Source organism: Cheilinus undulatus, linkage group 14 (genome assembly GCF_018320785.1).
Source record: "Cheilinus undulatus linkage group 14, ASM1832078v1, whole genome shotgun sequence".
NCBI lineage: Eukaryota > Metazoa > Chordata > Actinopteri > Labriformes > Labridae > Cheilinus > Cheilinus undulatus.
This window is the reverse complement of record NC_054878.1, coordinates 24,940,989-24,962,092: the sequence shown is the minus strand read 5'-3', so window position 1 is coordinate 24,962,092 and position 21,104 is coordinate 24,940,989. Positions and strand designations below refer to the sequence as shown.

The window sequence follows — 21,104 nt, the reverse complement described above, 5'->3', positions numbered from 1 at the left end:
AAAATGTGACTTTCAGCTCATAATTGGACTATATCTAATAAACAAGATTTTTCTTCATCATATAATTTTGACATTTATCTCATAAATTTGATTTTTTTTTACCTCACAATTTCATTTCTAATCTGATTAAACTATTCTCCTAAATGATTTGACTTTTTAGCACATAAACTTACCCTTTTTATCTCATGATTTTGACTTTTAATGTCATTTTAACGACTCAGGCTTGGGTGTTTTTCTAATTCATCAAATTGTACCCTCCATCAGGGGTGGAAAGTAACTAATTACATTTACTTGAATGTCTGTAATTGAGTAACTTTGTGTACTTGTACCTTTTTAGTAGTTTTTAAAATCACTACTTAAGTATATTTTGAGTGAAGTACTGTACTTAATAACATTTTACAAAGCATTGAGTACTGAGTAAAAAAAAAGATAAAAACTAAAAGTCACAACAGGGAGGTTCAAGCTTTCTGACAACATGAAAATGACCACTATAGGCTTTCACAACACATGGCGGTCAGTACATGCACATAGCAAGAGCATGATAACATATTTAGGCCCAAACAGCTGCTGCATTGTACTTTAGTTTAGGTCAAAATTTATAATAAACAACCTGATTGGAGGTCCATATTGTCTTGTTATTGCACATTATAAGGATAGGTCATATTTCACTGTGAAAGCCCCTTGGGTATCAAAAGTAGCTATACTCAGTAAGCAATACTTCTTTGAGTGAATTTCAAATGACTAACTGTTTATTTTCACTGGAGTAGACTCAAAGCCCAGTACTTTCTACTCAAGTAAATTTTAACTAGAGTGATTACTTTTACTTGAGAACAATAGTCTGGTACTTTTTCCACTTGGCCTTCATAAACAGGCCTGGTGGCGTAATTCGGCTACCGTGCATTAATCAGTGTGACGTTCACGTTCTATTTTTCATTTATTGCATTTTTTTTTGTCAACAACACCCTCTATAAAAGAGGGCATGTGATGTGAGTACATTTGGCAGTGACCTGATGTGAGAGCCTCCTGTCTTTTCTATGGGTCTGGGCATTTATGAATAGGAGATCCTGGCCGTGTGCGTCATTTCATTGGTTCATGTCACTGCAGTGTGCCTCCCCTCAGGCCGCCGCACAGCTCCGCCGTCAGTCTGCAGCTGAGAGGGAAAGAGAACCAGGGGGCGGCTCTCCTCCTCCCCGCGGGTCTCCTCTGCCCCTACCCGGCTTTACCCCTGCAACCAAACACCGGACCTGCATCACCATCATCCCTCCATCCTGTCGGCAGCGTAGACGGTGACATACCGCGTGTTTGGTGTGCGGCAGTAAAGAGGAGGAGATTTCTCTGCTACTGTTTGGTCCTGAAGGGGAGGAGCCAGTTGTTGATTTCTACGCTGCAAAGCGAAGGCGCCGCACACAGAGGTAAGACACCGTTTACGTAATAGATATTATTCCCTGTTTTATCTGCACACTTTAAACCGCGCTTTGTCACCGCTGCTAGTTAACCGTCTTTACTCGTGTCTCTGATGGATATCACGAGCTCGAGATGAATGCGAATACGTAGCCTTATTAAAGCATGCCACTCCCTGCAATAGCAGACTGATGTCCTGGACAGACCTCTCAGTAAATTATTAAAATGAAAGTATGAACATATGCTGATGACTCTTTCACAAATGTGCATATTACGCAAGACTGCGTTAGATTAGCGCGCTTTTAGCATCTTAAATGTGCAAATACATCCCTCGTACAGAACCTGCAGGCCTGCTCTTATTATTAAAATGGATATTCTGTTAAATAACACGCCTTTTATTTCATCTTACATCAGCACTATTCACTCAAATCACACGCAGCTGTGTTATGAAATTCCACGCTAATACAGGCTACTATGATATTATTTCAAGTAAAACTTAATCCCTCATATTGTGGTTATCCAATAACATGAATCAGAGGTCAGTAAGACTCAGTGTTCAACGCCACATGGCACAAAAGCAGCATCTTTTGGAGAGGGATGCCGTGGAGTACAGGAGTGAGTGTGTTTCTGTGTGTGTGAGCAGACTGAGGTCACTCTCATGCCTCTGAAACCCGCATTGCTGATGTGGGCTTATGTCCAATGAACAGATATTTAATAGGGTGTATCATCAGGTTTCCCTCCGCTTAAGGCACAACTTTGTTCATTAGACTAGAAAACTGACCTTCTTCTTGTGTTCACTGAGTGCAAAGCAACAGCTGGTTAACAAGTGCCCTCCAACACAGAAGAAGAGACGATAAAGGTAACATGGTTCATGCTAAGGACAAAATTTAGGGGAAAAAATCTGTGTCCTATTTCTGTTGTTTGTTATTCTGTACGAGGGGAAATGCTCCGGGGCAGATGCTGCTGGTTGTGTAATAATCCCATCTGTCATTGTCATTTTATCTGTCATCAAGAGGCAGAGCTGGTTTCCCACTGTTTGCTAAAACCTATTGACAATCATGAGTGGCATCTCAGAGGAAACAATGAATCAAAATACTTCTACTCGCACTGGATTTCTCACTGAACATTTTGTACAGATGTTAGATATGCAGGAGAGGAATGTGCTATGAACACAAATCTGAGCCAGCTTTTGTTTCAAAGTCTGATATGTTCTCAAAGCCATCAATCTGAGTGGATCAAATGCTTACACGACATGCCCTCATTCATTCATTCATTCCCTGAAAGTTTTTGCACCGGCAGGTATAAGCAATCGTGGACCCATAAGGCTGAAAAGTAGCAGTCATAACAGAGACAGCCAAAATATTATCACATGTTGGTCAGGCTTAAAGCCACAAGAGAAAGCTGAGGAGCATCATTGAAAAACTCAAACTTTTGACTTGGTTTAAACACACATTTAGGCTAATCTAGCAAGTTGAAATGTCCCAGTAATTCTCCATTTCTGTGGTACTGGCACTACTCGGCTCATCTCTTCTTGGTTTTGGTATGAGGTACTTTGTTTTGCCATTATAGTTGACACTTTGTACCTTCTTAGTGTGGGCAGAGTAGTCATTGGCACCACTGTGGTTCAACATGAGGATTTTGAGGCCTTTTTTTTTCAGGGATGTCAGGGGGTTGCGAGCAGCACCATTGAAATACTATTTAGCGTACAGAAACGTTTCAGAAGTTATAAAAAGCCAAAAAGAAGAGGGGTTTGGTGCCTGTGTTGGACATCCCACTTATAATACTCTAAGTGATGATACTCCTCAAACACTTAGTGGTCCATAGTGTCTTACCGTCACATTTCAGCATCGGCAGAGCTCGCTTGGAACCTTGCCAGAAGGGAAACCAAAAAAGCACCAGGTACCAGGTATCAACCCTAAAAGAAAACTAAAAGAAAACAGAAGAGTTGAGCTGGCACCACAGCTGGAAGGTACCAAAATGGCCCAGAAAGCCTTGACCTTCTGAACCCTGCTGGATTGCAGACAATCCCAAGTAGCACATGCATTGTTTACAATATGTCAGGAGCCATAAGACAGATCTCTATAGAGTAAATTGGAATCAGAAGCTTACCTTTTTGCTGATCTACAGAGGGCTCCCCATTCAGAACATTTTTAATCCAGCAGCGTAGCCAGCATAGCAGAGCAAAGCGTGATTTTTATTCAGAGCTTTGGTACTACAAATCCCCATAGCTAAATTAATTATGATATGACTATTTATTATGTTTTTCGCAATGTAAAAGTTAGCAGTGTTGCTATCTGTCCTCCATTTTGACATCAGAAGTAAAAGACAACAACTTCCGGTTAGCCTTGTGGCCAATCATGATGCTGCAATTTCTTCTATTGTTTTCTTGGTGGTAGTGTCCAATCAGAGCAAGCCAAAGATCAACAAGAGACAAGATCATTATCTGCCTGTTTGGAAAGGTTGAAGATTTCACCACAACCCCTTGTAACTCAAGATGCAAGTTGGCTCTTGGAAATGAAGGGTAGGGGTGAAAGTTAAACACTGGACTGAACCCAAATAAATCTAACCTTCTGATATAAACCTTTGCTGAAAGTCTTTTTCATCATGTTAACAATATACCCAAACAGCAGCAAAGAAATCATATGAATATGCAGACCAACCAGAAAGAGACACACAACTACAAAGATATACAGGGTGAAAACAGAGAAACACCATAAAAGACTGATAGTGATGACAAAGTAACAGTATTACACAAGACCTCACTGACTGACCATAGAGATGCAGGATGACTGAGACAGAATAAAACCCAAGTAGCCAAAAAATGACTAAAGAGGAACACAAATAATGCCAAAAGACAGAATAACAGACAAGACAAGAGATGCAGACAACCACAAAGAGAGAGAATGACTAGAAAAAGACAGAAACGGCTACCAAAAGGAAATAAAGCAGTCTACAGAGTACAGATACATGCAAACAGCTACAAAGAGACACACAGTGACTAATGAGAGACACAGCCACAAGGGCAGACACTGACTCAAGAGACACTAAGGGCTATAAAAGACAGTCTGCCGGGAGACATAAAAAGCTACAAAGACACACAAAACAACAATTAAGAGAAGCAATCTGCAACAGAGATCAACTGGATGATTACAGAGAGAGACTGCAATGAAACAAAAAATGGCAAAAGAGAAATATGAACATTCAATTCCTGTAGTTTCAAAAAGTCAAATTATTGTTGGTCTCACTAAACTTGGCCTTTTAAAATACGTTCAGTCATACCAGTCCAACAGAAATTGTACTAAATTGAATTTCTTGAAGTTGATAATGCTGTAGGGGATTGATCTACTCTTGCATATCTTCATCTCAACTAAACCCAAACTGGCCGAGATGTTCTGCACAGGCTCGGCAATCCCCGGGTTTTTACATAGAAGTTAAACAGCATAAATGCTAACCATAGCACAAGTTGCATTGTGATCAGCCTCTAGGGAGTTAACTTCCACTTAAGAGATGTTCAAATCTGTAAAATTTTGCATGTTTTTGTTCCATATATAACCAGTTAGCTGTTTGCTACACTTAAACTACGTAGGTCAAACAGTAATCAGGGGAAAAGGGGTAAGCATGTTCCCACCTTTGCTTAGCAGACTTGGACATACTTTAGTTGATAAGTGGTTTTCTTGTGTTTATGAGACAATAACAGTAGTCCAGTTAAATATCCTACAGCTCAATTTAATTGTGAACGAGAGTGTACTGAATGAGACACTGATGAACTACAGAAAGGCACAAATACAGAGGGACTACCAAGAGATGCCAACAGCAAAGAGACAGAGAATATCTAAAAAGACACACAGATTGTCAGTCCACAGAAGATCTTCTGTAAGGGCTTGGGGGTCATCAAATTATATTTATGTTTTTTTGGCAAATGTGAGATGAGCCTTTGTGTTCTTTTTGGTCAGCAGTGGTTTGGGCCTTTGATTGTCCCATGGATGCCGTTTTTGCCCATTCACTTTCTTATTTTTGAGTCATGAACACTGACCTTAACTGAGGCCAGTGAGGCCTCCAGGTCTTTAGATGTTGTTCTTGGTTCGTTTGTGACCTCCTGGATGAGTTGTTGATGCGCTCTTGTAATAATTTTTGTTGGCCGGTCACTCCTGGGAAGGTTCATCACTGCTCAAAGTTTTCTTCATTTGTGGATAGTGGCTCTTATCATGGTTTGCTGGAGTTCCAAAGCATTGGAAATGGCTTTGTAACCTGATAGACTGATAGATGTCAATGACTTTATTTCTCATCTGTTCTTGAAGTTCTTTAGGTATGATGTGTTGCTTTATGAGATCTTTTAGCCTATTCCACTTTGTCAGACAGCTTCTATTTAAAGGATTTCTTGAGTCACAGGTCTAGCAGTAAAAAGGCCTGGGTGAGGCTAGTGAAATTGAACTCAGCCTTTGCGACAGGTCTGCAGTCATGCCTTTTTGGTGAAATTTGAGTCATTTTAGCCATGGGGGATTTTCAATCAAATTTTGCGACAGGTTTGCTGTCATGATTTTTTGGTCAGATTTTGAGGTATTTCCACCATGGATAAGTTTTGCTCCAATTTGGCGACAGGTTCACAGTAATTACTTTATAGTGAATCTTTGTGTTGTTCCACTGTGGTTGATATTTTGGTCAGATTTAGCAACAGTTATGCGGTCATTACTTTTTAGTCCAATTTTGAGTCATTTCCTCTGTGGCTGATTTTTCTGTCAAATTTAGCAACAGGTCCGCAGTCATGTCTTTTTGGTAAAATTCGAGTAATTTCCACCATGGGTGATTTTTCACGCAAATTTTGCGACAGGTTTGTGGTCATGATGCTTTGGTCAGATTTTGAGTCATGAGAAGTTGACAACATGTCTTCGTTAAAAGAAGAACAAAGAACAGCAGTGAGTTGTTTTCTTTTCAAAAACAACAAAAGTCATGTACTGACATGCCTACAGTCGCCATGGTTTGCATTATGCAGTTCTATAGGGGCGCAACTTGGTAGCGGCTATGTCACATGTTATGTTGCTATGATTTGCCCGTAAAGATGTGAAAGACAGAACATTCATCCAGTCATCCTCCGAGTTTTTTTTGCAAAGGCTCTGTCCTTTCCCAAACACTGTCTATGAGTGGTTTACCAGATGGATGTGTGAAACAAATCCATCTGGCATACCAGGATACGCCATGGGGGAGTTTTCCTCAAATTTGGTGATATCTAATATTAAAATTTGTTTCAGGGTCTGAAACATTTAAGTGTGACAAATATGCAAAAACATAAACAGTGAAAACACTGACTGTGAAAATTAGGACAATGCAGATGTTGAAAATGACATTTTTGCCAATGCTGATGTTTTTCATGACTTCCCATTTGCTTCGTCAAGACTTCCCCTGTGTCAAAGTTATTATCAAAAATATGAGCTCTTGTGTTTGCCACATGATTTGCAGATGGCTGACGTTCGTCATCAGAGCATTATCAGCCAATACGATGTTAAACTGATGCGTCTGTGCATCCCTTCATACAAGCAGCAATAATTCAATATTTTAAAATAATTTAAAAGATCATTGTAGACAGACAAAATGGCTAAAGCTACACCTACAGAAAGATATAAATGATTGCAAAGAGACAAACTTAACTATAAAGATACTGAACAACTTAAAGTCACAAAACCACTATTACGACATCAAAATGAAATGAAAAATAGCCCTAAATGGAAACATAAATCACACAAATGAAGCCATTTTGAGACTCTTTCTGATTTAGCAGGGCTGGGGGGCTCACTTTTATGTCTGTGCTCGGGAGACTATTGACTCATAATCCATCCATGTCAAAATGAGATCACCTTGTTATCATACACACCTGAACTTTCCATTTGTGTTTCATTGTATGTAGACATGAGCTTAAATGTTTGCTGTAGTTGCTGTTTGAATGAAATAAATGTGAATCAGCCTGCTGAATCATGTTAGTAGGTAAGAAAACAAGACTCCAGCCAAAGGCTTAGTGCATTATGTAATGATGTCCGGTGATGCTGCTGGCCAAAGGATCAGTTTGCTTCTGCCTGTTGAAAATGAATAAAAAATGCGGGTTTGCTGTTGTGAATGAAGGTGTGGGGACGAAGATTCTGGCGCTCATGTAGCTACATGGTGTCATTCAGTGTAAGGTCACAAGGTTAAACAGCCATCTTGTTTGAGTTCTGGAGAGATAAAACGTAAACATCCATCTCCTGCAGGCTGAAAATGGAGTCGGTAGCTGCTCTGGTTCTTGTAAGTACTTAAAAAATCTTTAAATGACCATGTTATTAAATAACTCAGTGGGAATATTAAGAAGACATGGTGTGGATTAGTATGCTTTATAACCCATACGTCTGTTCCTAATTAAACCTCCTTAACTGGAAACACTGCAGTGAGAGCTACTCTACAGAGGGTTTCTCTTTCAGGACTAAAGTGGGTTATTTTTCTCCCATGGGACTCACTTCAACATTATTGATTTTTTTCCCCTCTGCAGTGGTGCGACTTAACTCTCAGAAGAAGTAGGTGTTTCCCAGGCATGCAGCAGCAGCAGGATAGGACACATTTTGGAGTTTTACTCAGAAAAAGACGTTCTGGTGTGACATGAAACTTAACCAAAAAACACAGCATGGAAAAGAAAAGAAAAAATAGTGTTTGAGCTCTTTTTGCACAGAAAATAAGTTCCAGGCCAGATTTTGTATTCGTCCTTTAATTCTCTGTAATCCCCATTGACGCCTTAAGAATTTGAAGTCTTGTACTAGTCTGTGTTGGTGAACTGTTCATTCTGTGTGAGTGAGTCAAGTATAAACCTTCAAAGCAGGGCTGTAGCGTACATAGGAGAGGTCAAGTCTTTAAGTGTGTCTTTAGCCCCGGGAGCATTTACAGCATACTGTGCACACATACACTATCATTCAAGAACAGAAAAGCATTAAGCTGTAAGCTGAAGATGCACACTCTCTCGCGCTCTTTTCCAGTAACAGCTGCGTCCAAGTCTGGGGTTGTTAAATGTACCATCCCTGGAGCTTTCTGAGGGAGCACATTAAAGACAGAAACAGGCTGCTTTCACTCTCTTAACCTCTACTGCAGTGTCACCAACCTTGGCCAACTAATGATACCCTATGATGTTAACAGAGAAAGCTAGATCTAACCGTCCAATATTTTTTTTAGAAAAACAACATCTAATATTGACATATCAACTGATATATTTTACCCACATACAGTGCTTAAAAAGTATTTACCCCCTTGAATGTTTGATCATTTTATTGATTTTATAAATCAATCATGGTCAATACATTATGACTTTTATTGACAGAAATACAAAAAATGTCTTTAATGTTAGAGTAAATAAAAGATTTCTATGAAATGGTGTCAATTAAACAAAAATTAGTGATGTAAAATAAATGACTGCTTAAAATTTTCACCCCCTTTAAAGTGACTGACCTTATTCAACTGTCTCAACTATCTTGAGTAATTGTAGTTTAAAGACACCTGTGTCTGGAAGGTCCTGTCACTGGTTAATTATTCCTGGCTACAATTACACCATGAAGACAAAAGAACACTCCAAGCAACTCATCCCCTCTACTCAAAAGTAGAGGGGATGTCAGGGGATGGATACAAAAAAAAAAAAAATCCAAGGCCCTGAAAAACCCCTGGAGTTCAGTTAAATCCATTTTCAAGAAATGGCAGGAATATGACACACGTGTAAATCTTCCTAGATCAGACCGTCCTAATAAACTGAGTGACTGTGCAAGAAGGAGACGAGTGAGAGAGACCACCAAGGCACCTGTGATTACTCTGAAGGAGTTCCAAGCTTCAACAGCGGAGATGGGAGAAACTCTACATACAATAACTGCTGGTTCTTCACCAGTCAAAGCTTTTGTGGGAGAGTGGAAAAGAGAAAGCAACCGTTGAAGAAAACGTATTAAATCTCTGCTAGAGTTCCCCAAAATGCATGTGGGAGACTCCATAGTCAAGTGGAAGAAAGTTCTTTGGTCTGATGAGACCAGAATGGGGCTTTTTGGCTATCAGACAAGTTGCTGTGTTTGGTGGACACTAAACTCTGCACATCACTACAAACACACTGTGGAGCACAGTGGTGGTAGCATCATGCTGTGGGGATGCTTCTTGCCATCTACCCCTGGAAGGCTTGTAAAGGTAGAGGGTAAAATGATTGCTTCAAAAAGGTGCATCTAAATACTGACTTGAAGAGGGTGAATATTTATGCAGTAACTTATTTTACCTTACATATTTTTATTTTATTGACATAACTTTGTAGTAATCTGTTTTTACTTTGACATTATAGAGTTTTTTTGTAATTTTAATTTTGTGCCAAAAAAACAAATTACACTGACACAACTTTGCGAGTTCTATTCGAAGGCAGCATCATACAGCCTGATAGAAAACACAAGAAAAGTTCAGACTTGCCCTTTGAATAAAACACCAACAGTATTAAAACAGAACAGTGTATGCAAGTTTAAAGCACATTTTATCCATCTTGCTCATACTAAAAACTGAAGAGTGAAAGAAAATTAGAGTTAGAGCTTTTCACCTCTAGTGTTAAAGATCTCCTTAAACTGTCTCAAAGATGTACCAGTAGGTCAGGATCAGGTTGGATAGCCCTGCTGAACTGTCTCATTATTTCATATTTTCTAAAAGAAGCACAGAGCTTGTTCAAGATGATATATTCAAAGAAGAAATATAACCATAGACCATTCTTTTAATTGCTTAGCATCAGCCTAAGCATCTTTTGGCACAGTGTCTGACTGTAGTTGCACTTAGTTCAGCTGTTTAATCAGGATTTGATCTATGTATTCCTTTAAAACTTTTTAATGCATTAAGATATTTTTATATCCCTGATTTACTTAAGTGTTACCTTTTGAATTGTGAGTTGAGCTGGGCCATATAAAGTTTATGTCAGTAGGGCTGCACAGTAATTTACAACTGTGTATCATTATTGCAGTATTAGCTTTTGAAACAAACACATCACGAAGAGTCTGAACAAATACGATAAAATTAGGTTATTTTTAAAAAAGTTTTTTTCATTCAGTATGTGTTCATTTTAGTTTTCACATTTTATATTATTTGTATGGTATTTAAAAAATACGGTTTAAAAAATGTACTGATTAAAGATAAAGATTTTATCATTTTCTCTTCAGAGTATCTTTGAATTTAACACACTGTTGAATTAAAATGTTTTTAGCTGCAGTTTCACCAAGCACCTGAGTTCATTATTCAGCACAGTTTGCAATTATTTGCCTTTCCCCTGTCATGAGTTGGGTACGTACCAAAATAACTGATCTGCACTGTCCCACTTCTTTGGCACCTTTCTACTGAGGTACAGAGTTGACATACATGACCCCCAAAGAATTCAGCTACGCACTGCAGTTTGTTTAGTCATGGAAAGCATTGTCATTTCTTGTGTATCTTCTTATGATAAACAGCCTTATTCTGAAAAAAAGAAAAACAAAAATGCTGTGTGCCCTCCACTGATGCCCTTTGTTCCTTTGTTTATTGTATAGCATTTTGCACATCTATGATTTCCTTCTATCCAACTAGATCACTGTCAGTAAATAGAAAAAATGATCTAATTTAATCCTGCTTCACTACAACTTTCAAAACACATCTCTATCATTTTAAACAGGTTTGCACAACATTTTGTTTCTGCAGTGAATAGTTTATCAGGAACCATTTTTATCCAGCTATCCACCTTATTCCTGGGGCCGCTACTGTAAATCTGAATATGGACAAAACTTCAGGTGCGGAAGTACGTAATTTCATGTAATTTAATACAGCAGCTAACGATAGATGCTAACTACAAATGACAGTTGTTTGAGAGAAATTCACAGCAAATTTGTAAATATAGATATATTTTTGAAATCACATGTTCACATTGTTTGTTGTGTAAGCTGTAAGTAAGTAAATAAGGTGGATACTACATTATACCTGGGTGGTCTACTGCTATGTGGTTGGAACTTCCCGTACAGTAACAATAATAGCAAAACACGATTCTTCCAAGGGATTAAAAGTGATTTAGCGTCAACAGTGGTTGTTCTGAAATAAATATTTGCTGCTATAAATACTGCTTCATTTTTGTTAACTCAATAAAGTTAAATGAGCTGAATGTTTAAATAACATTTTCTGTAGTACTCAGTACCTGTTGCTTTGGCTGTGGTACTAATTATGTGACAAAGTTAAATATATGTCTTTAACAACAGTGTTTTAAACATGCTGTTCACTGTTTAAATGCATTTGGGATGTAATTCTTTCAATATTAATTCATCATTAATTCAAAACTTGTCGTTTACCAAACTGAAGAGCTGACAATTTCAGTCATGGATAATTTTATTTAATATAATCCCCACATTTTAAGAGGGATTAGTCGGTGGAATAAGGATTTCAGCAACCCCACAAACTAGAAATGTTATTGAAAGTGGTGTCCAAACTCATTTAACAAAATGTGATCATTTATTACTATACAGATATGAAGCTAATAAAGTTAGCTAAATATGCTTGTCTAGGTTATCTGAGGTAATGTCGTCACTTTGCACTCTTTAGTAGAGGGCTGAGAAATAATAATATTGTCCCGATTGAGGTGAAGCAGTCGAAAGTTACATATTTCAATGTACAAATTGCTCTAAAAATTGTGATTCACATCTCATATTCAATGCAAAGTCCTATTTAGATAGAAGGGACCAGAAGTTGCACCCATATTTCACGCAAAGAATCATGGGGACTAGTAGTAATAAGGTGGGTTTTTTTGTGATTTTAAAGTTGTGCAGAAATTTAGGTTAGAACTTAAAAGTTATACTCTTGATGTCTTCAGAATGCCTATTATATATTTAGTAATTTCCCACTATATTTAGGATTTTTACCCAGCAAACCTTCAGTGTTGAATTTTGAAAACCGCAGTTCCTCGACTGTCCTCTTGACGATGACTACTGAAGTACCACAGGTTGCATACACACCACTCCTTAAAAGGAGGATTTTTCCACCAGAGATTAGCATGTTTACAGCCTGGTTTGAAGACAACTCTGGTTAGAATAGGTCATGCCTTTAAGGGAGGTGAATTTTTTGTCGAACTTGTCCATTTTGGGTAAAAAAAAAGATGAGTTAAGCATAATTAGAATTATGACTGATATGACTGCAAGCCAGCATGATACAGCTGCTTGTCAGGAGGAGTGAGGTCCACCTCAGCTCCACGTCTTTGTCTGTTACCAGGCTGATATAAAGTTTTTTGAGACAGTGTTTACAATGTAGTGAACCGAGCAAAAACCCCCTTCAATAACTAAATAGCTGACATACAAACAGCATCATTATCAGACCCACTTCTGCATTCCCAGTTCTTCTTCCACATAATTCAAACTTCATGATAACTGTGTGCTTGCACATCAGCAGCCTTTGTTTTGGCATTTATTGATGGATGGATGATCTGATTCAAGATGATGACCTGTGCACAAGTGGCTTTTAAATGTTGAAGAGAAAAAAATATATATATGGCTAAAGGCTCTTGACCCAGCATTTGCCTAAAGTCAACAAATTTACAGGCAGAGTTTCCAAACACTACTTTTTTACTACTTTGTTGTTGGTGCAACTTACTTATCAGTTATGTAACTATAAAAAGCAACAAGGTATGCTCAGAACACTTTCAACTCTAAACCTAAACAGGCATCCTCCCCATAGAGTGAAAACATATCTTAATCATTCTATTACAAAGGTATATAATTACCTGACTATCTGTGTTTTGGTATGCAATGATCAGCCCTAGCTGAAGCCCACTGAGCTCTTACCTTATAACAGTCAGTTCTGATTGTGTTTGCACGTTTACAAGTGTGCGTGTCTAAGTCCAAGAGTGAATACATGAACATGTAGAGACAGAATATATGCTGCACGCAAGCTCGGCTCCTTTGAATGTGTAATGTGTGCATTTGATATTCTTCATGTGTAGGAATAATTCCTATAAATAAACAGCAGCACAGCGATGTCTTCATCACAGAGGCTGCTGCTTTGGATCGTGTGCTTTGGCTGAGAAAGTCTGTCTCTGTGGGAAATGTGTGTGACGGAAATTCAAGCGGATGCAAAACACAGATACTGGAGATTGGCTGCTGAAAAGATACTCATGCTGAAAACAAAAGAACACGTAGGGAGGGCTTAACTATTTGAAATGATAAGATGATGATGTGTTTTATTTAACCTGACTAACTCAGCACATATACTTTATTTTTGTCTGCAACAGCAAGTTTACCCTAAATAGAAAGATGACATGCATTTAGTCCAAATATAGATTTTATTGTGAAAGATTAAAATTAAACAGCTGCGATTGCATCTGTGTCAAACTGTACCTCTACCATTTGGTCACCAAGTAGATTTCCCGGGAAGCCATCTGGTATGTGTCAAACATGCCGCATAATTGTTAACCTTGCAAAGCTGTCAGATTGGCCAGATTCTGTCTGTCATCAGGTGGATTTATCTATAAAGCTTCAAACTGAAAATGTGTTCCCGGCCAGAAAATGACAGGACCAATCAATATCATTTTAGGTGGTGGTGGTGGGCGTGGTTTAGTTGAAGCAGGTGCAAGCCTGTAAACGGTGGTTGGTGAGGAGATTAGCTTTAGCGGTATTTTATCAGAACTGGACATTTCTAAATTATAAGAAGAGCAAACAATTTCACTGAAATCTTTTCTTAGGGGTTTTGCTCATCTTCTGACTACATTTGCTAAGACTTTGATTTATTAACTGGCTAGTAGTTATTCATTATCATAAAGTCCCTTGGAGCTAAAATAAGCTAAGCTTATGTCACACAGCTTTTTATATGAAGCAAGGAGAATATTGACCCTAGGTCTTTGCGAATTACTAGTGTTTGAGTTTATTTCTGTTGAAATACATATGAAGATAAGTTATCTGGCCCTTTGTGACTCACCAGCACAATCTGTTGATTTCATGGCAAATTTAAGTTGTCAAATACTCTTTAAATCTGCCCCTTTATGTTGTCCTAATTTTAATAACAATTCTTTATCCCAAAGCAGGAAGGATAAGCCAATCTAAAACTATCTATGCTGTGATTACACATTATTTTATTCCAGCTTTTCTTTTTTAATCAACACTTATTTTGCATATTGTGCTATAGCTTACACATCTTATGGTATGGTATTACTTTGTTTAAATGTTATACTGTGGCACTACTGTTAACTTAACTCGCTTTTATTAATCATACTATGTCACTTTATGTCATTACTATGTCACTTTAGGATACCATTAATTTCAAAGCATCTGTTGAGAGTCCTACAGTCATGGACAAAAGTATTGGCACCCCTGGAATTTTCCAGAAAATACACAATTTCTCCCAGAAATTGTTGCAATTACAAATGTTTTTGGTATACACGTTTATTTCCTTTATATGCATTGGAACAACAAAAAAAATCAGAAGAAAAAAGACAAAATTGACACAATTTTACACAAAACTCAAAAAATGGGCTGGACAAAATTATTGGGACCCTTTTAAAGCTGTGGGTAAATCATTTTATTTCAAGCATGTGATGCTCATTTGAACTCACCTGTGGCAGTAACAGGTGCTGGCAATCTAGAAATCACACCTGAAGCCAGTTAGAATGTATAAAAGTTGACTCAACCTTTGTGTTGTGTGCCTGTGTGTGTCACACCAAGCACGGAGGAGGGAAAGAAGAGCCCAGAATTGTCTTAGGACTTAAGAAGCAAAATTGTGAAAAAATATGAACAATCTCAAGGTTTCAAGACCATCTCCAGAGATCCTGAAATTCCTTTGTCCACTGTGTGTAATATAATCAAGAAGTTTATAACCCATGGAACTGTAGCTAATCACCCTGGATGTGGACGGAAGAGAAAAATTGACAAAAGACTGCAGCGCAGGATAGTTTGAATGGTGGATAAACATCCTCAGTCAACTTCCACACAAATTCAGGCTGTCCTGCAGCCTTGGGGTGCAAAAGTGTCAGTTCGGACCATACGTCGTAATCTGAATGAGATGAAGTGCTATGGCAGGAGACTGAGGAGAACCCCAGTGCTGACAAAGACACATAAAAAAACCAGACTGGAGTTTGCAAAAATGTACCTGAGTAAGCCTCAATCCTTCTGGGAGAACATTTTGTGGACAAATGAGACTAAGGTAGAGCTTTTTGGAAAAGCACGTCATTCCACTGTTTACAGAAGACAGAATGAGGCCTACAAAGAAAAGAACACAGTACCTACAGTCAAACATGGTGGAGGTTCAAAGATGTTTTGGGGTTATTTTGCTACCTCTGGCACTGGGTGTCTTGACTGTGTGCAAAGAATCATGAAATCTGGAGACTACCAAAAAATTTTGGGCCACAATGTCGGGCCTAGTGTCAGAAAGCTGGGTCTGCATCAGAGGTCATGGGTGTTCCAGCAGGACAATGACCTGAAACATACCTCAAAAAGCACCAAGAAATGGTTGGAGACAAAGACCTGGAGAGTTCTGAAGTGGCCAGCAATGAGTCCGGATCTAAATCCCATTGAACACCTATGAAGAGATCTTAAAACTGCTGTTGCAAGAAGCACCTTTCAAATCTGAGAAATCTGGAGCAGTTTGCAAAAGAAGAGTGGTCCAAAAATCCAGTTGAGAGGTGTAAGAAGCTTGTTGATAGTTATAGGAAGCGATTGGTTTCAGTTATTTTTTCCCAAGGGTATGCAACCAATATTAAGTTGAGGGTGCCAATAATTTTGTCCAGCTCATTTTTGGAGTTTTGTGTAAAATTGTGTCAATTTTGTCTTTTTTCTTCTGTTTTTGTGTTGTTCCAATGCATATAAAGGAAATAAACGTGTATACCAAAAACATTTGTAATTGCAACAATTTCTGGGAGAAATGGTGTATTTTCTGGAAAAACTCCAGGGGTGCCAATACTTTCGTCCGTGACTGTATATAATTTACTTACTCCTTTATACACCAGATGTATAAACCTCTTGGTTTATTCTTTTATTGTTCTTTAAAGACACTACACATTCATCAGCACATGAGCAGTAAGCATCAATGTAAATACAGCAGAATTAGCCCAAAAGCTAAATAAAAAATGAGTTTCTGTATTCCTTCTTTTTATCTTGTTTATTCTTACTTTCATTGGCTGTAATTATTTGCTGTTTCTGTGTTTGTATTGCTTGATTTCCACTAACAATGTTACATTACATTACATTACATTACATTATATTACGTTATTTTATGTTATGTCACGTTACATCTTGTCATGTTATGTCATGTCAAGTGACATCATGTCAAGTGACTTCATGCCTCATTATGTCAGGTCATGTTATGTAATTTTAAGTAACCTTAGGTTATAAGGTTACATTGTGTTATCATACTAACATTTTGGTTGCGTTATGTTACATTATGTGATGTCACGTGAAGTTATGTTACATTATGTTACGTTATGTAATATTATGTTAAGTTATGCTATGTTACGTTACGTTACATTACGTTACATTACATTACGTTATGTTACATAACATTATGTTACGTTATGTTACGTAATGTTATGTAACGTTATGTAACCTTATGTTATGTAACCTTATGTTAACCTTACAATTTGTTACGCAATGTTACATTACTTTATGTTACGTTACATCATGTTACATTATGTTATGTTACATTGTGTTACACAATGTCACGTTATGCTATGTCATGTTATGCTATGTCACGTTATGTTATGTCTCGTTATGTTATGTCACGTCATGTTATGTCACGTCATGTTATGTCACGTCATGTTATGTCACGTCATGTTATGTCACGTCATGTTATGTCACGTCATGTTATGTCATGTTATGTTATGTTACGTTATGCTATGTTACGTTATGTTATGCTACGCAATTTTACGCTATGCTATGTTATGTTATATTACGTTATGTTTAATTTTGTTTAGTTATGTTATGTTATGTTACGGTATTTTATGTTACAGTATGTGATGATACATTCCATTATGTTTTGCCACATTATGTTATATTACGTTATTTTATGTTACATTATGTTACGTTATTTTATGTAATGTCATGTTGCGTTATGTTACATTATGTTGTGTTTCATTATGTTATGTTATTATGCTATGCTATATCATATTATCTTATTTTTTAGTTATGTTGGAAAAATTGTTGCTATTTTTTGTCCCCCCCTATGGCCAGAAAGGCTTCAAAAAAATGTTTCTTTCAGTTTAAGATTATGGAATGAATATTTTTTCATTTTGTTTGAGAAAGACATTAAAGACATAAGTTTGGATTCTCAAAAACTGGGTAAATATTTTTACTATTTTTCATCATTTTGTACACAATTACCCAGCACAGTTGTCCTAAGATTAATTTATGAAGAAAATAACTGTTTGTAACAGCCCTAATTAAGTGTTGACATGTTCAGATTTCTGTTGAAACATTGTGAGACTGCTTGATAGATCACTGAAAAATAATATTCAATTTTTGCATCCTAAAAACTGAAAATATTATGAACATATAACACAACTGGACAAAGTGTGCACAAAAACATGCATCTTTGTTTTGTTTTGTTATGTTCTTATGTACTGGAATGTCTGTATCTCAGCTAAACACACAGTTACAGCATTTCCAGCAGCACTGTAGTGGAAAAAAAGAGCTTGCATCCAAAATATCAACACTAATCATCAGTTTATGCTGCCAGTTTTTCAAAGGGCAAGGATGTCTTTTCTATACTCTTAAATTACTATATATAATGATGTACTGCTGCAAGAACAGCATGCTCTTCATGTGGATTTTTACATTTCCACATGACTGGAATATAAATGCAACTCTCCGTCTCGATGCAAGAAAGCAGGTTAGACTCTGCAGGGTTACATAAATCCAGACTCTTGGTGCATCTCTGTGTAAAGATAGCTGGAACATATAGTTAACTGCCTCTGGTAATGACAGTAAAATATCATGTATAAGCATCTTCAAATAGATTATCCATCATTACATTACATCCGATTTCCATGGTCTGATTTGACAGTGGCGATATGGAGACAGCTATTTTAATTGGTCTGGGCCTGTATGAATCACCTCACGCTCTCTTTGCTCTCTGGGCCTGATTAGGAGAGCTCGCTTCAGCCTAATGGAGACAGAATGAGTCGTCTGTCACAACTCCCTCATCCATCTGCTCGCCGTGTCTCACAACTCTGACCTCACTGCTCATGTCTGCGGCCGGGTCACAGGGGCTCAAAGCTCCTCTGTGTGTTTTCGGCTCATTTAATTTAAATAAATTTCGGAGGATTTAAAAGAGGGATTTACAAGTGAAATGTCAAAGCGTATTTTTTTTTTTTGAAATGCCTATTTTTGTGACATTTTTAAAGGTCAGATTGGAAGATCCTGGTATTGTGTCTGTTCGGTAAAGGGGAGAGACTAAACACACTGTTTCATACATAATGTATCTTGTATTATGTGTAGTTGTTTTGGGGTCATGAAATATTTATAGATTGCTAATGATGATGATGATAGAACGAGCAATGACACAGATTTGATTGAGCTGTCTGTTTTTCTATTTACTCCTGTTGTTCTGTGTAATGCAGCTAAAGGTAAAAAGTTAATATATGACATATTTATATTCATGTATGTGAAGTTTTACACAGAGACTTAACTACATCTGATATGGTCACAACAGAGAAACAAGACTGGGTAAATGTTTTGTGCGTTCAGATGTTAATGTTTTATGTCGTATACTATGTTGTTGCTTGGGGTATTGATATGGCATTGATAATGGGCTGGATTGTCTTTGGGATCAGACCTAATCATGCTGGTTTGGCCCTTTCATAGAGGTCTCTGTCCATCAATAGCTTTTTTTGCTCTGTCAACACATGCAACCTCAGTTTCTGAGGGCTGCCTCACTAAAGCTTGCTGTTGTTAGGTTATAAAGGAGCACTCCTGCTGCTTCCCTGGGTAGTGTGTGTTAGTGTTTACTTCATTCTTCTTTGTAAACTGCTCAAGCTCTGTCAAGTTGCTTGGAGACGGACTGTGAACAATCCTTGTCAAGTCCAAAAATGTTGTATTGGATTGAGGTATGGGCAGTTGACTCTGCCTCTCCAGAACAGTCACCTTGTGTTCTGTAAACCGTTTCTGTGTTTCTTCTGCTGTATGCTTCAGGTCATACATTGTCTTGCTGGAATGTAAATCTTCTCACAAACTGTAGTTCTTTTGCAGACTGAATACGATTGCCTTCCAGGATTTTCCTATATTTTGCCCCATCCATTTTACCCTCTACCTTTACAAGCCTGAGAAGCATCCCCACAGCATGATGCTGCCACCAGCTTTGACTGGTGAAGATTCCAGGCAACAATTTTTGTATAGAGTCTCTCCCATTTCAGCTGCTGCAGTTTGTAACTCCTTTAGTGTAGTCATAGATGTCTTGGTGGCCTTTCTCACTTGTCTCCTTCTTGCAGGGTCACTCAGTTTGTGAGGACGGGTTGGATTTACACATGTGCCATATTCCTTCTATTTCTTGATGGTTGATTTAACCTTTTGTCTGAGTTGTTTGGAGTGTTCTTTTGTCTTCATGGTGTAATGGTAGCCAGGATTACTGATCAACTGGGACTGGACCTTCCACACATAGGTGTCTTTACACTACAGTCACTTGAAACACATTCACTGCACTCAGGGGATCCCCATTCCAATAATTTGTGAGACTCCTAGCACCAATTTAATGGACCTCAATTGAAATAGGTCAGTCACTTTAAAGGGGATGAATATTCATGCAATCACATATTTTACATTACATATTTTGATTTAATTGACAATTACTTTGTTGACATCTGTTTTCTGTGTGACATTACAGAGGGTGTTTTTTTGTTGTTGAATAAAAAGCCTAATTATATTGACCATGATTGATTTATCCGATCAAAACAAGGGTAAAACATCAAAGAGAGTGAATACTTTTTATAGTCACTGTATGATAATGATGCTTATTATTACCTACCCTGAAATGGATGTAGTCGCTTGTGAATCATCATATTTGCCTGAATGCACATCCTTTTATATCTGATTGTGAAGTCATGATTGTGATTTTTGTTTCCAGGGTGAAAGACTGAAGAGGAGGCCTGAAATCATGAAGCACTCTCGAACTGTTACGGACTAGCTCGGACAGAGGGATCTGCATCGGAGGTGGAGGAGGAAGAGGAGGAGGGACAGAAGACAGAGGAGAGAGAGAGAGCGAGAGGGAGCGTATCACATGACCTGGCCTCGGACAGGCTCCAGATCTGCGATGCTCCCCTCAGGCAGGGATTACCTCCTCCTCCTCCCCACTGTCTGCCTCTCCATCTCTCCCGCTCTTCCTCCCACATTCAGCAGAGCAGCCACCCAGCTTCAGGACTCTGAGCCGTGAGAGCTCGCTGTGAAGCCCACCTACACAATCACACACAGATAAACAAAGACACACACAGGCTTCTGCATCCTGCTCATGGTCGTAGGCCTGCCCTCCTCAGTCGCTGCTCCCGCTCCACTCCGACACCATGAAGAGGCCCAAGCAGCAGACGGGGCCGCTCAGCTTCCTCAACTTCTTCAGCAGAAAGCCCAAATCAGAGGCGAGGCCCGAGAAGTCTGTGGAGGCCCGGCCCAGGGAGGAGGTGGCCATCACGCTGACCCCGAGCGAGCACCCGGAGCAGGTAAGACCAAGGATTCAGATACTGTTTCTTATTGATGTAGGATCAAAGGAAGTGAGTT

The 21,104-nt window shown here is 38.3% G+C and overlaps 1 protein-coding gene across 2 annotated transcripts in view; it reads left to right on the top strand.

Annotated features, from left to right (window-relative positions):
* The first annotated feature begins 1,202 nt into the window (after window positions 1-1,202).
* si:ch211-278j3.3 (E3 ubiquitin-protein ligase RNF19B) overlaps window positions 1,203-21,104 on the top strand; it is a 40,596-nt gene continuing 20,694 nt past the window's right edge. For both annotated transcript variants that reach the window (XM_041805599.1, XM_041805598.1), the window contains exons 1-2: window positions 1,203-1,412; window positions 20,461-21,046. In XM_041805599.1, the coding sequence (XP_041661533.1) occupies window positions 20,894-21,046 (153 nt within the window). In that variant the 5' untranslated portion in view covers window positions 1,203-1,412; window positions 20,461-20,893. The remainder of the gene's footprint in view (window positions 1,413-20,460; window positions 21,047-21,104) is intronic.